General features: G+C 50.2%; 1 protein-coding gene across 6 annotated transcripts in view; it reads left to right on the forward strand.

The window, feature by feature from the left end:
* SETD1B (SET domain containing 1B, histone lysine methyltransferase) overlaps positions 1–14,429 on the forward strand; it is a 38,399-nt gene that overhangs the window by 19,497 nt on the left and 4,473 nt on the right. For 4 of the 6 annotated variants that reach the window (XR_011965355.1, XR_011965356.1, XM_072600531.1 and 1 more), the window contains exons 8-16: positions 1,062–1,109; positions 1,225–1,398; positions 1,671–1,758; positions 1,854–2,125; positions 3,260–3,383; positions 3,805–4,242; positions 4,674–6,098; positions 6,962–7,128; positions 7,301–7,432. Coding sequence is in view for 4 of the 6 variants with exons in the window: in XM_072600531.1 (XP_072456632.1) it covers positions 1,062–1,109; positions 1,225–1,398; positions 1,671–1,758; positions 1,854–2,125; positions 3,260–3,383; positions 3,805–4,242; positions 4,674–6,098; positions 6,962–7,128; positions 7,301–7,432 (2,868 nt within the window). In the remaining 2 variants the exon portion in view is untranslated. The remainder of the gene's footprint in view (positions 1–1,061; positions 1,110–1,224; positions 1,399–1,670; positions 1,759–1,853; positions 2,126–3,259; positions 3,384–3,804; positions 4,243–4,673; positions 6,099–6,961; positions 7,129–7,300; positions 7,433–14,429) is intronic. The other 2 variants (XM_072600529.1, XM_072600530.1) reach the window with 2 other exon arrangements.

Raw genomic sequence — 14,429 nt, forward strand, 5'->3', positions numbered from 1 at the left:
CAGGAGATGGGAAAAGGCCTTGTCCCTGCCCTCCCAGGGTTCCTAGGCTAGCTCAGGACTGAGATCAGCCCCTCGCTACACCTCAACTCACTGCTTCTTGTCATGGGCCTGTGAGTGGGGTGGCACGGGTAGTGTTTATCCCCATTTTAGAGAAGGAAAAATGGAACCTCTGAGAGGAGATCACTGGGCCAATAAGTGGTCAAATCGTGATTCATTCTTAGGACATCTAGAACCTTACTCTGAGGCTACATTTCTAATAATTCTGTTGGATGTAGCCAACACTTATTAAACCCCAACTGTGTACCAAGCACTATGCTAGGTGCTGGATGTTCAAAAGGAAAAGCCTATGTTCCATTGGACAAGCAGATAATAAGTGATGGTCACAGGCAGTCTGGAGGAACCATCTGGGAAGAGCTAAGTTTGAATCTGCTAGTTTGAACCACCTACTAGTTCTGTGACCCTGGGCAAGGAAGTCACTGAGCCTCAGTTTCCTTGTCTGTAAAATGGAGATAATGGGAGCACTCATCTCACAGGATTGTTGTAATGTCTCAGTGAGATAGCACAGAAGTGCTTTGTAGACCTGAAAGTTTGTAAGTGTGTTTGAAGCTGGATTTGAACTCAGGTCCTCCTGACTGCAAGGCCAGTGTGCTGCCTCCCTGCCCCTGTAACTATTAGTATTCAGAGATGGGAGTGGGGGTTGGGGGTTCAGAGTCACCAGACAAGTGTTTCTCCAAGGCCATAGGATTAGTAAGTCCTGGTGTTAGGGGTGGATGCTGAGACCAGCTTCATACTAGGGGGCATCCCTAGTAGGGGTTATCTCCCTCTGCCTCTGGGCTCCCTGGTGGTGAGTCCTCTTGCACAGAAAGGGTGGGGGCAGAGAGCTCATGAGCTAACAGACCAAGGGATGGAAAGAACCTTAGAGGTCTGCTAGTCTGACCCCGTAATGTTACAGATGGGGAAACTGAGTCCCAGAGGGGTTGAGCGATGTTGTAATTAAACCATAGCTATTGACCCCGTAGGGACCTCAGAATCTTCCAGTCCAACCCTCTTTCATTTTGCAGATGGTCCCAGAGAAGGGAAGTGAATTATCCAAGGTCACACAGCAGGTAGTAAGTGTCCCGAGGAACATTTGACCCCAGACCCTGTGATTCCAGAGCCAGGGCTTTTCCCCGGCTATGCCCCATGAATCTACAGCTATCCCTCCCTGGTCTCTCTGCCCTGTAGGCATCACTGACCCCAGTGAAATCAGGAGAGCACAAGGATGAGGAGAGGCCAAAACCTAAAGACCGCCTCACATCCTGCCTGCTGGAGAACTGGAGCAAGGGCGAAGGACTGGGCTATGAGGGCATGGGGTTGGGCATCGGCCTCCGGGGGGCCATCCGGCTGCCCTCTTTCAAGGTAAGACCTTCCACCCCTGGGTCTGGCAAGGGAATGGAATGTGGGGACTGGAGACCAATGGTGGGGGGGGGAGGTCCTGACTCCTTTTGAAAGAGGCCCCTGACCCTCTCCATCCACATCTCAGAGCCTGGGAGCCCCATGGTCCACTCTGAGAACAAGGATATGGTAGCGTCTCCTCAGTTCACAGACACTGGGGTGGGGAGACAGAGATGTGTTTCCCCACCCTCCAATCCTCCCCAACACCCTATACCAATCAGCACTTTTATGTGCAGGTAAAGAGGAAGGAACCACCTGACCCAGCCTCTACTGGAGATCAAAAGAGATTACGGCCCTCCACCTCAGTAGATGAGGAAGATGAAGGTTCGTTCTTTCCCCTATGGAGCCAGTTCCCTTCCTTCTTCCCCAGATAAAGCCTTTTCCTTATTCCTGTCCTTTCTTCTCTTACCTTCCCCTAGAGTCAGAAAGGGACAGGGATATGTCTGACATCCCCTCAGACCTCACCAAGAAGGACCCAGATGGTGTCAGTATCCGGAGGCGGCCGGCCCGGCCCCTGGAGCTGGACAGTGAGGGAGAGGAGGAGGACGACAAGGAGGAGTCATCGTCATCATCCTCGTCTTCATCGTCATCATCATCATCGTCATCGTCTTCATTGTCCTCTTCGTCATCATCATCCTCAGAGAAGGAGGAGGAGGAGGAGGACAGACTGGCCAAGACCTCTTCTGATAAGGTGTGGGGTCCGTCGGCCTACTCCCATTAAGGGCTGACTGTATGCCAGGCCCTGTGCCAAGTGCTGGCCTACAGAAAGGGGAGAAAGCAGACCCAATTTCTGCCCTCAGGGCCACATTCTAAATGGGAGAAGTAGGGGGACCCACGTGCACCACCTCTACAGGGTAGATGGAAGTTATTCCCCAAGAGAAGACACTAGCATCTGGGACAAAGGGGGACTGGAATAGGTGGGGTCTTGGTGGAAGCTTGGGAAGCTAAGAGGTAGCAGAGAATTTCAGGTAGGTCAAAGGTATGGATTCAGGCACAGCAATTCCTTGGCCATGGCACTCCAAGTAGGCCTACGGAGCTAGGTGTTGAGGCAGTTAGGTAAGCAATGGATAGAGGTCTGGGCTTGGAGGCAGCAAGACTGAGTTCAAATCCAGCCTCAGATACTTACTACCTGTCACTTGGACATGTTACTGAATCTCTGTTTGCCTTATTTTCCTCATCTGTAAAATGGCGTTAATAGCATTTCCCTCCCAGTAAGCTCTATACGAATGTTAGCTGTTATTATCTTAAAGTTGGCAGAGGGAGAGTCCTGCAAGGCAGGAAGGGACAAGGGTATACTTTGAAATGCCAGGCACCTTCCTGTTTGATGCTTGCATTATTAAGAAAGAATACTTCTTGAGGGCTTCTTGAGCAGGGGTGCCCTGGTCAGACCTAATCTTTAGGAAGATGATTTTGGCATCTGAGCAGAGAATGGATTCGAGGGGGGAGAAAACTTGAGACAGGGTCTCCAACCAGAGGGCCAGAGCATGAGGGGTTGGGGGCCTGGGCCAGAGTGAGTAAAGGGATGACAGAATCTGGCAAGAGTGAGACTAGAAGGGAGGATGCGAGCTAGGCTGAGAGGCTGGGTGGAATGGGGGGTTTTGAGACAGTTGGCAAGGGAGCAAGGCTCAGGGGGAAAAGGTGGTGATTTCTGTTTTGAATTTGAGATGCCCGTGTGACAGCCAGGTGAAAATGGTCAAGAGAGAGTTGCAGATATGTGACTAGCTCATCCCTGAGACCAGGACTGGGACACAGAACAGGGATGTCCTTGGGGACAGCTAGATCCTGACCCCATTCCATGCTTTCTTCTCCCCCACCCCCAACTCAGGAGGAGGAGGAAGAGGAGGAGGATGTCGATGAAGATGAGGATGAGGAAGGGGATGAGGAGGAAGATGAAGAAGAAACAGCGGCAGTGGAAATTAGTGAGAAAGAGGAGCTGGATTCTGAAGGAGGTGAATATCTGTCTTTCCCAGGCACATTGAAACAGGGAAAACAGCTGGTGCCTCTGTCCTGCCACATTGACCTTGCCTTTAACCAGAATGAGCATCAAGCCTCTGGTGTCAAATTTTATTTAGAGGGGAGGCAGTGTGGCTATGTGACCCTCTTTAAGTCACTTAAACTCCATGTGCTTTAGGCAACTCTCAAAACATGACTTGTCAAGAAGGGGCCAACCTGCCTTGTTAAAAAAGAGTATCCCCCTTCTCCAGGAGTTTCCTATTAAAACAAAACACCAGGTCTGTTCCCTGCTGCCCTTTCTGTCTGTGTATCTTTATCACCTTCGTGGCAGAATGTTTCACTCCCACCCTCCCTCTCACCCCATCCTGCTCTCCCCTCCCACCCCCCACTCACACGGCCCTACTCCTCCCCCCCCAGAGGATGTTGGAAGCCTGACCTCTTCCAAGGCTGAGGCTGTGACCTCTGAAGAAAGTGAGGATTCTTCAGATTATGAGTCCAGTTCAGAGTCTGAGGAGGAAGAGGAAGAAGAGGAGGAGGAGGCCGAGTCAGAGGAAATAGTGGAGGAGGAGACAACAGGTGGGGAAAGCCAAGACCTGCCGGGAGCTGGGGAAGCAGCCATGGAGGCCAGAGCGCCCATCGAAGAAGACGATGAGGTGGTGACCATCCTAGAGCTGACGCCCGTGGTGGATGAGCCAGACTTGCCCAACTTGGGGGCAGAGGAGACAGCGGGAGGTGGGGATGCCTTGGAGCTGCCAGGTCTCAAGCAGGTGGGGGAGATGTTAGCAGAGCTTCCTACTTCAGCTGGGCCCCCAGAGCCATCCAGGCGCCTGACCCCATCACCGGTGGGTGCTTCAGGTAAACACACTGGCCCATCTACCTCAGCTCTCCCCTTCCTAGGCCCCTTTCCAGCCCCTTCCCTGCTTTTCCCCTTCCCCTTCTTGTCTCTCCCCTCTCCGTATTTTCCTGGTGCCTCTGTGGGCTTGACCCTAATCTTCGCCCTAAGAGGTCATCTGATGTGTGCAAGAGGGAGACCTGGGTCCAGATCGCAGCATCAATGCTGACTTGGTGTGTAGTCTGTTTCCTCATCAGTGAAATGGGGTTAATAACACTTGTACTCCCTATCCCACAACCATGTTCTAAAGAAATCATTTTGGAGACATCAAAATGCTATTGAAATATGAGCTCTCATCTTTGTCTCTCTCCCTCTCTCTGCCTCTACTCCTTCCCTCCATTTCTCTCTCTGTCTCTCTCCCTCTCTCCCTCTCTCCCACTACCCTTCCTTGTAGGGGAAGAGTTAGACACGGAGCTGAAACCCACCGAGATCCCCAAGGAGACATCTCTTCGGCAGCTACAACGATTGCCCAGCCCTCCTGGCTTTTCCCCAGAGGCCATACCTCAGCAGGGCAGCTTCCTTCGGGGGGCTGAGGTGGAGGGCCGGCCCCACACCATAGGCCCCAAGGTGGTCCTTCCTCTGGAGCCAGAGCCCCTTCGGCTTCAGCCTCTGTTCCCTGCCAGGCCCCCCCACCCTCTGCCTCTCCTGGAAGAGCCCCTACCTGAAGAAGCACCCCCCCGGACGCCTGGCCGAGACCCTCTGGCCAAGTCCCAGAGCACAGAGACTGTGCCAGCCACGCCAGGCAGTGATACTCCCCTCACTGCCAGCAGCCTGGCTCTCAGCTCCCCCCAGGTTCCCAGCAGCCCCTTCTCCTACCCGTCTCAGTCTCCAGGGCTCAGTGGCGGTGGCATCCCTCGGACGCCTGGGCGAGACTTTAGCTTCACACCCACTTTTCCTGAGCCCATGGGGCCCCTGTCACTCTCCGTCTGCTCCCTCCCATCTGGCAAGAAGCTCCCTGGGGATGATCGTCCAGGGCCTGGTGCTCCAGCTTCTTCCAGTCCCTTGGAAACCAGTTTCCCCCTGCCTGTCTCTCTCCCGGTGCCCCTGTCAGTGCCAGTCCCTCTGCCAGTCCCTCTACCCCTCCCTCCAGGTCCATTGCTCCCCCGTTCCTCCACCTTGCTACCTCTGCCCTTGACCTTGCCCCTGGCTCTGCCTCTGGCCCCTTCCCTGGCAACCCCCTGCCCTCCACCCACAAAGAGGAAGCCTGGGAGGCCCAAACGTTCCCCACCGGCTGTGCTCACCTTGGACGTGCCTCCGGGGAGACTCACCACTCTGCCTCCTGAGGCAGCGGGTCCCAAGCTGCTGCTGCTGGCAGGGCAGCCCCCTGCTGCTGCCTCCTTCCACGGGGCCCCAGACCCTCGCGTTGTGACGCTGGACTTTAGGAACGACGGGGGCCTTCCTCCCCCACCCCCGCCCCCACCCCTGCCCGATGAGGCCGCCAAGCTCCCTTTCAAAGAGCTTGAGAATCAGTGGCTTGAGGAGCCACCTCCCCCTAGTCGAGGGCCAGAGGAGGAGGTTGAGAGTGGCGACGGAGGTGGCTTCAGCAAACCCAAATTGCCTTGGCGCCGGCCTCCTAAGAAGCGGCATGAGGACATGGTCGTGCCCCCTCTTCCCCCACCTTCCCCCGACTTCTCATCACCCCAGCGGCCCCTCTTCCGGCCCCGCTCAGAGTTTGAGGAGATGACTATCCTGTATGACATCTGGAATGGTGGGATCGATGAGGAGGACATCCGTTTCCTGTGTGTCACCTATGACCGGCTGCTCCAGCAGGACAATGGCATGGACTGGCTCAATGACACGCTTTGGGTCTACCATCCCTATATCCTCCACCTACCCTGGGGCCAGCATTGACTGGTCTGCTCAGTGCACATGCCCCTTTTTGTTTATGTATCACCTGCCAGGCCCTATGCCAAGCCCTGGTGCTACAAAAAAAGACCAAAGATGGGCCCTGTTCTGGAGGAATTCACAGCTTAAAGAGCTCCCGGAAGCTTTGGTGGGAAAGCATGGCCACTCTGGAGTTAGGGAATGTAGGTTTGAAGGTAGCCCAGCCCCTTGTCAGCTTTTACTGTGTAAGCTACCTGGGGCATCTTGAGGTTCCCCAGCTGTAACATGAGGGGACTTCTTAATTTTCTTTCCAGCGCTACATCTGTGATCCTAAGTCACATGGTCTCCCTGCACACCTCAGCTCCCTGTTCCTGAATGAGAGCCTGGACTAGGTATTTCCTGAGGTTCTGGTGGCCTCCAAGTAATTACAACAATGGGTAGCATTGTTTAATGCTTTAAAGTTTGCAGAGCTTCTGTTTTGATCTTCCCAGGAATTCTGTGAGAGGGCAGGTGCCATTATCCCCACTTTATAATTGAGGAAACAGAGGCAGGGAGAGGTTAAATGACCTGCCCAGAATCACACAGCTAGTAAGTGTCTCAGGCTGGATTTGAACTCAGGTTTTCCAGACTCTAGGCCCAGTGATCTATCCACTGATCTGGCTTAAATCTATGACCCTATGAGATGAGGCAATCGATATTGGTAGAAATGTTATGAATTTGATAGTCTCTTTCTGTGGAGTATTTGGTGCCAGGGGCAAGTCTATGTGGGTCTTGCCCTACAGTGTGGACAAGGGTGTCCTTTAGCATGTCTGGGTGTTCCTTTTGCATTCCTGTGTCTGGTCCTTGACCTATCCCCACCCACCAGCTTCTCTACTCCCAAGAAGAAAAAGCGAGAGGACGGCATTCGGGAGCATGTAACTGGCTGTGCCCGCAGTGAGGGTTACTACAAGATAGACAAGAAAGATAAGCTGAAATACCTCAACAACAGCCGCGCCTTTGCCGAGGAGCCCCCGGCAGACACCCAGGTAAGCCAGCTCTGCCAGCCTGGCGCCCGTCGCCTCTAGACCCACTGCTTCAGAGCATCCTGCCTCCATACTCCTGCAGCAGGTCCTTGAATGCAGCGTTGGTGTCTAGAGAGTCCTTGGGGATTTCTATCTTGTGCATTAAGATGTGTTTCGTCTTTCTCCCCAACTCCAGGGCATGAGCATCCCTGCCCAGCCACATGCCTCCACCCGGGCAGGCTCAGAGCGCCGTTCAGAGCAACGGCGCCTTCTCTCCTCCTTCACGGGAAGTTGTGACAGCGACCTGCTCAAGTTCAACCAGTTAAAGGTAGAGGCATGGGAACCTCTGTCACCCCCTCCCCTTGGGGCAACTCCATTATCCTCTCATCACTTAGGAAGCTCCTGGGGATCCTCATCCTCAGTGTGTAAAGAAGAAAAGTTGGGACCCACAGAATGTCAGACCAGTGGAGAACTTGAAATATGGAATGTCAGAGCTGGACAAGAACTTAGAATGTGGAATGTCAGAACTTGAAGAGAACTTAGAACATAGACTGTCAGAGCTGGGGGAGAGTTTAGGATGTAGACTATCAGCTGGAAAAGAGTTTAGAATGTGGAATGTCAGAGCTGGAGGAGAACTTAGAACATGGAAATGTCAGAACCGAAAGAGATCTTAGAACATGGAGTGTCAGCATTGGGAGGGCCCTTAGAATACATATTTGTCAGAGTTGGAAGGGACCTTGGAACATAGACTAAGAAGAGAACTTAGTACATGGAATGTCAGAGCTGATGAAGAACTTAAAACATGAAATCTTAGAACTGGGAGAGAACTTAGAACATGGAGCTCCAAAACTGAAAAAGAACCTAGAACATGGACTGTCAGTGCTGGAAGAGTACTTAGAATGTGGAATGTCAGAACTGGAAGAGAACTTAGAACTTGGAATGTCAGAACTGGAAGAGAACTTAGAACATAGACTGTCAGAGGGGGAGAATTTAAAATATGGAATGTCAGAGCTGGAAGAGAACTTAGAACATGAAATGTTAGAGCTGGGAGAGAACTTAGAACATGGAGTGTCAGAACTGGAAGAGAACTTAGTCTGTACGTAGACTGTCAGACCTGGAAAAGAACTTAGAATGTGAAATATCAGAGCTGGGAGAGAATTTAGAAAATGGGCCTGGCAGAACTGGAAAAGAACTTAGAATGTGAAATATCAAAGCTGGGAGAGAATTTAGAACATGGCCTGGCAGAACTGGAAAAGAACTTAGAATGTGAAATATCAGAGCTGGGAGAGAATTTAGAACATGGCCTGGCAGAACTGGAAAAGAACTTAGAATGTGAAATATCAGAGCTGGGAGAGAATTTAGAACATGGCCTGGCAGAACTGGAAAAGAACTTAGAATGTGAAATATCAGAGCTGGGAGAGAATTTAGAACATGGCCTGGCAGAACTGGAAAAGAACTTAGAATGTGAAATATCAGAGCTGGGAGAGAATTTAGAACATGGCCTGGCAGAACTGGAAAAGAACTTAGAATGTGAAATATCAGAGCTGGGAGAGAATTTAGAACATGGCCTGGCAGAACTGGAAAAGAACTTAGAACATGGAGTATGAGAACTGGAAGAGAACTTAGAACATGGATTGTCAGAACTAGGGGAGAACTTAGAAAATGGACTGTCAAAGCTGGAAGAGAATTTAGAATGTGGACTATGAGAGCTGGAAAAACTTAGAACATGGACTATCAGAATTGGAAGAGAACTTAGAACATGGATTGTCAGTTAGGGGAGAACTTAGAATGTAGAATGGTAGGGCTGGGGGAGAATCCAGAGTGTAGACTATATGCTGGAAGAGAGTTTAGATTGTGGAATGTCAGAGCTGGAGAAGAACTTAGAACATGGAAGTGTCAAAACTGAAAGGGATCTTAGAACATGGAGTATCAGCATTGGGAGGGCCCTTCGAACACATATTGACACAGACTGGCCCAAGTGGGAAAGGACCATAGTTAAAGTAAAACCTCCATGTTCTAAATAAGGATGTCATAGCTCTGAATTGTTCGAGAGCCCTTCCTCCATCCTGGATTAAGGGTCAACAGTAAAGTATAGACAGGAGTGGAGAACCTGAGACCTTGAGGCTGCGTGTAGCTGTCTAAGTCCTCAAATGTGGCCCTTTGACGGAATCCAAACCAACATGAAGCCATCTAGGTCCTCAAGTGTGACCCCTTGACTGAATCCAAACTCGACATGTGGCCATTTAGCTCCTCAAGTGCCGATCTTTTATTCAGTCACTTTGGGTTCAGTCACTTTGGGTTCGGTCATGGGGCTACAGTTGAGGACCTAGATGGCCCCATGTGGCCTGGAGGATGCAGGTTCCCCACCCCTACAGGGTATAGGACATCTGTGTTTATTTCCCTCAGTGGGAAATAAACATGGCTGTCATCACGCTACTCAGCAGCTGTGAGGGAGAAGCTAGCAAAACACAACCTAATTAAAGTCCCCCCTTCTCCCAGAAATAGTTATATTTTTAAAAGGCACCTACATCTGTGCTCCCCTCCCCTCTGGGTATCATCAGTGTCACTTCTCCTCCCTGGCCTCTCCCCAAATATCCCTTGAACAGTGGGCTAGGATTTCTGTCTCCGCTGTTCTCATTCGTGTTTCATTGGCATACCTCAACTGAGTCCTGCACATGCCCACTCTACACTCTGGGAGTAGACTCCTCTATTATCCTGGTAACCAAGGTGTCTTCCATCTTGGGCTTATCCTAACTGATTCCCCTCTAGCTTGGCATTTCTGTGGCTCTGGGGGGGGGTCAGGAGACAGCCCTTTCTTGCTGATTGTCCAGCTAATCTTGTTTGTGTCTCTGGTCCAAAGTTTCTTCACGCTTACTCATTCTTGAGCTAGGACGCTTGACTTGGTCAACCTAGATATAAGCCATCACTTTTCAAGTTTTTCTAAAACTTGTAGAGGATCCATCCTTAAGCCTGGGCCACCACCTGCTGCCCCAAACTGCTCCCTTGTCCACAAGAAAAATTACGAAGATCGTCTGGTCTGACCCATGCCTGAACAAGTAGTTATTTAACATATTGAACATCCTTCAATAATGAGGAACCTCCTCCCCCTGACCCAAGGCAGTCACTTCTACTTTTTGGTAGCCCTGCTGTGCTTTTCCACCTCCAGCTGGACCCCAACATCTTTCCCTTGTCTTTCACTCTGCTTTCCCTGTCTGGTCTTTCAGCCATCCCCTTGCTGGAGGGGAGGGGGTTCTATAATCCTCTACTGCACAGGAAACAGCACCTCCCCTATTTCCCTCCTTATGTCCCCCTCAGTGATTTTCTGAGAACTTTGTCTAGATCAGAAGTTCTTAACCTTTTTCGGTGTCTCGGCCCGCTTTGGCAGTGAGTTTGGTATAACTTATTGATGCCTTCTTAGAATCATTATTTTAAATGCATAAAATAAAAGACAAAGGAATCCAAATATCCTTTTCTTCCCATCCAATTCACAGAGCCCCTGAAATCTAACCATCGAGCTTCAGAAGGGTGAGAATCTTGGCCTAGGGGCTATTTGGCAGTAGCCTCCACCAGTATCTGTCAATATCCAGTCAAGCGAGGCTTTGACCTAAGAGGCTTCTCTGGGCCTGCCTTTCTTCCCCCTCCTTCCCTGTTCCCTGCCCACCTTTCATGCTCACCTGGGCTCAGCCCAGACTACGTCAATAGGGCATCTCACGGTCCCTTGTCACGATGGTATAACCTCATCAGCAAAAACCAAAAAGGGCTCATTGCTACTGACGTCCTTCCCATGATGCTTGGCATTCACTCTGCAACAGTTGCTAATCACTAGTGGCTGGGGCCACAATGTTTCCCAAGGCTCGCCTCTGATTCTGCCTAGTTAAGCAGTTCTAGTACGCCTGCCTTCTCCAGTCCTTCATTAGCTTGCATGGAAGCCCAGCATTCTTTCTGGAGGTGGCCGAAGGGACCAGCCGCTTTTGTTAACCAGTCCAGCTTCTAATCCTAATTCCCTCTTTCAGCCATCAGCTGTTCTGTCTGTGGTTTTCTGTTGACACCTCCAGCCCTCCCCCCTTGAACTCTGGGCTATCCAAAGGACTTTTCCCTCTTATAATCACAAAGGCTACAACGTCATCAAATAAACTTTGGAATTCCTCTTACTCACTCCCAGGGAGCACTCTCCTCTCTTCCCAAGGACAAGGATCGCCTGCTACCTCATTAACCCTTCCAAGGCAGATGGAGATCTCCCCCTCTTTGCCATTCAGCAGAGTAGCCTTGTTTCTCTCGTTAACTGCATAAGGCATATCTTTACTGTACAGATTTAAGTAATTTGCTACGTCTTCTAAGTTCCTTCCAAACCCATCTTGCAATTCCCAGCAGTCAGAGCACAGTTGCAGCTTTGTGACCTTGGGCAAGTCGCTCTCTAAGCAGGTCTCAGTTTTCTTGTCTATAAAATAGGGCAAGGGGGTAGACTAGATGACCTCAGAGGTAACTTCCAGTTCTATATTTAGGATCATATAAATACATCATGTTGTTGTGTCAGGACTTCAGGGTCATGGAAGAAATCTAAATTTAGCCAGGTGCCTTCTCAGCCCCCTTGTGGTTCTGGCTGTACACTACTTAACTCTCTCAGAAGAGAAGCACTGTGGCATGGTAAGGCCTCAGGGCCAGAAAACCTGAAATAAAAGTCCTTCCTCTGTCTGCTACAGGGGGTGTGACCCTGGGCAAGTTATTTAACTTTGGGGCTCTAGGTAACTTTTTGAAGATGATAAATTGCAGAGAAAATCTCTCTAACGGTAAGATCCCTGGTCCTAGGCCTTGTCCCCTTTTCTCAGAATTTTCATATTCACTAAGAGTACTTGTAGGCAACAGCTCTCTCTCCCAATATGTCACTCAAGCAATGGTCCAGGATGACTTGCCTCTGTTCATTGATCCTAACCTGCTGTTCAGTCATGTCTGACTCTCCGTGATCCCATTTGGGGTTTTCTTGGCAGAGATACTGCAATGGTTTGCCATTTCCTTCTCCAACTCATTTTACAGAGGAGGAAACTGAGGTAAACAGAGTGACGTGACTTGCTCAGGGTCACGCAGCCAGTAAAGGTCTGAGGCCAGATTTTAACTTGGGAAGAGGAATCTTCCTGACTTCAGGCCCAGCACTCTATCCACTAGACTGCCCAGCGGCTTCTCTACGTCATTAATATAATCTTCCTCATGCCCAGTATGAACTCTGGAGAATACAGTCCTTAGTTCTCCTGGCACATTATGAATTCAATTCAATTTTATTGAGCACCTACTATGTGCCAGGCACTGGGGATTCAAAGACAAGAATGAAATGGACTCAGACCTCAAAGAGATTGTTAGGGATTGAGGCTTGGGGGTAGTGGAATACAACAGGTAGACAAGGAGATACAGTATCTATACAAAATAGTCTGCTGGGGAATGTAACCTATAATCTAGTCAGTTGGTGTAAATTATATACAAAGTTATTTCAGAAGGGAGAGAACTGGGGAAGGACTTCGGAAAGGCCTTGGGTAGGAGATGGGTGTGAGCTGTGCTTCGGAGGAGGCCGGGGATCCTAAGAGGCAGAGATGACAAGAGAGGGCATTCCAGGCTCCAGGATCACAACCCAGACAAAGGCCTGAAAGCCTGTGTTGTGGATGGAGGCCAGCAGCAGTGAAAGGATGGAGGGAGCCAGACTGTGGAATGCTTTCAGGTGTCTCTAACCTGGTCTGGGGGGCGGAGCCAAGATGGCAGAGTAGGAGGATGGACCTGCTCTAGCTCTCCCCCCCATAGCCCATAAAGTGCCTGTCAAAAAAAAATGGTTCTAACCTGGTCTGATCCTTAACTAGTCCATGGCCAACAAATCTAGGTACCTCATCCAAGGACTGTCAGTCTGTGCTTGTCATTGATATGACAGTTACTAAAATAAGGATGGGAAGTCCTGTAATGGCAAGCCACCCTGGGACCCATGGCCACTCTTGCCTGAGCCCTGAGTCTTTCCTGGCAGCCCTGGGGAGTGGGAGTTGAGGGCCTATGCCTCTTTTTTATATAAAGTAGTAGACTACGTTGTAGAGAGGAGATTGGAACCAGGCTTCTCTAATTTCTTGGGCCAGAACCATGACAGTAGTCTTGTATGGCCTAATATAGTGGAGAGACCCCTGGAGTTGGAGTCAGGAGATGGTGATTTGAGCCCTCCCTCTGCTCTCTTTTCCCTTGAGTGGATTTGGGCAAAACTCTCCTGAATCTCAGTCAAGTGGAGTGGCCGCACTTAAGTGGTCCTCGGTTTTCTCTCATTATATGTTTTATGGCTCTAGATAATCACTGGAGGCAGCTTGTTGGATAGTGGATAGCACTACAGGCCTGAGGTCAGGAAGACCTGAGTTCAAATGTGACCTCAGACACTTACTGGCTGTGTGAGCCTGGGAAAATCATTTCCCCCTGTTTGCCTCAGTTTCCTCTGTAAAATGAGTTGGAGAAGGAAATGGCAAAGCACTCCAGGATCTCTGCCAAGAAAACCCCGTGGACAGTACTGGTGTGCTATGGTCCACGGGGTCACAAAGAGTCAGACGCAACTGAACCACTGAGCAGCAACAATGTAACCACTGACAAAGGAGAAGCTTCCTGCTCTAGAGAGAAAGATGAGGGTTTGAGTTCAGAAATCCTAGCTCTAGACTGTTCAGCTCTCTGAACGTCAGGGTTCCTGTCTGTAAAATGGGGATGATCAGACTCAGATCCCCTTCCCTCACAAGGTACTCTGTAAACCTTCACAGTCTCAACAGCGTGCATCATAGAGCACTTTAAGATGTGCCAAGAACTTTATATGTGTTATCTCATTTTAACCTCCTAGCCTCCATCTGAGGGAGGTACCCTGATTATTCCCATTTTACAGTTGAGATGAAGTGATTTGCCCACAGGTTACATGCAAAACATAGCTTGTAAGTGTCTTGAGGCTGGATTTGAACTCTTGCCTTCAAATTCCAGGTCCACCACTGTAGACACTATCTACAACCTTCTCTCAGCTTCTCTGTCAGAAACCCTATATCGATGTGAGCTGTTGCTATGTTCAGTAAACAGTTCTCTGGGCCTCAGTTTCCCTATTTGAAAAGTGAGGATGTTGGTGCAGTGCCCCCTCCAGCTCTTACCTCCTGATAGTCAGTTCTGCTTTTACTGTCCAGATAGACAGCAAGAGATCGGTCAGCTAGCATGTATTAAACACTCACTGTGTGGTAGACACTGTCCTGGATGCAGGGGAGCGCAAAGACAGACACGAAATCATCCTTTCCCTCGAGGGCCTTTCGTTCTCCTTACCCTAAATGACCCTGCTTCTGCTCTTG

Source organism: Notamacropus eugenii, chromosome 4 (assembly GCF_028372415.1).
Source record: "Notamacropus eugenii isolate mMacEug1 chromosome 4, mMacEug1.pri_v2, whole genome shotgun sequence".
NCBI lineage: Eukaryota > Metazoa > Chordata > Mammalia > Diprotodontia > Macropodidae > Notamacropus > Notamacropus eugenii.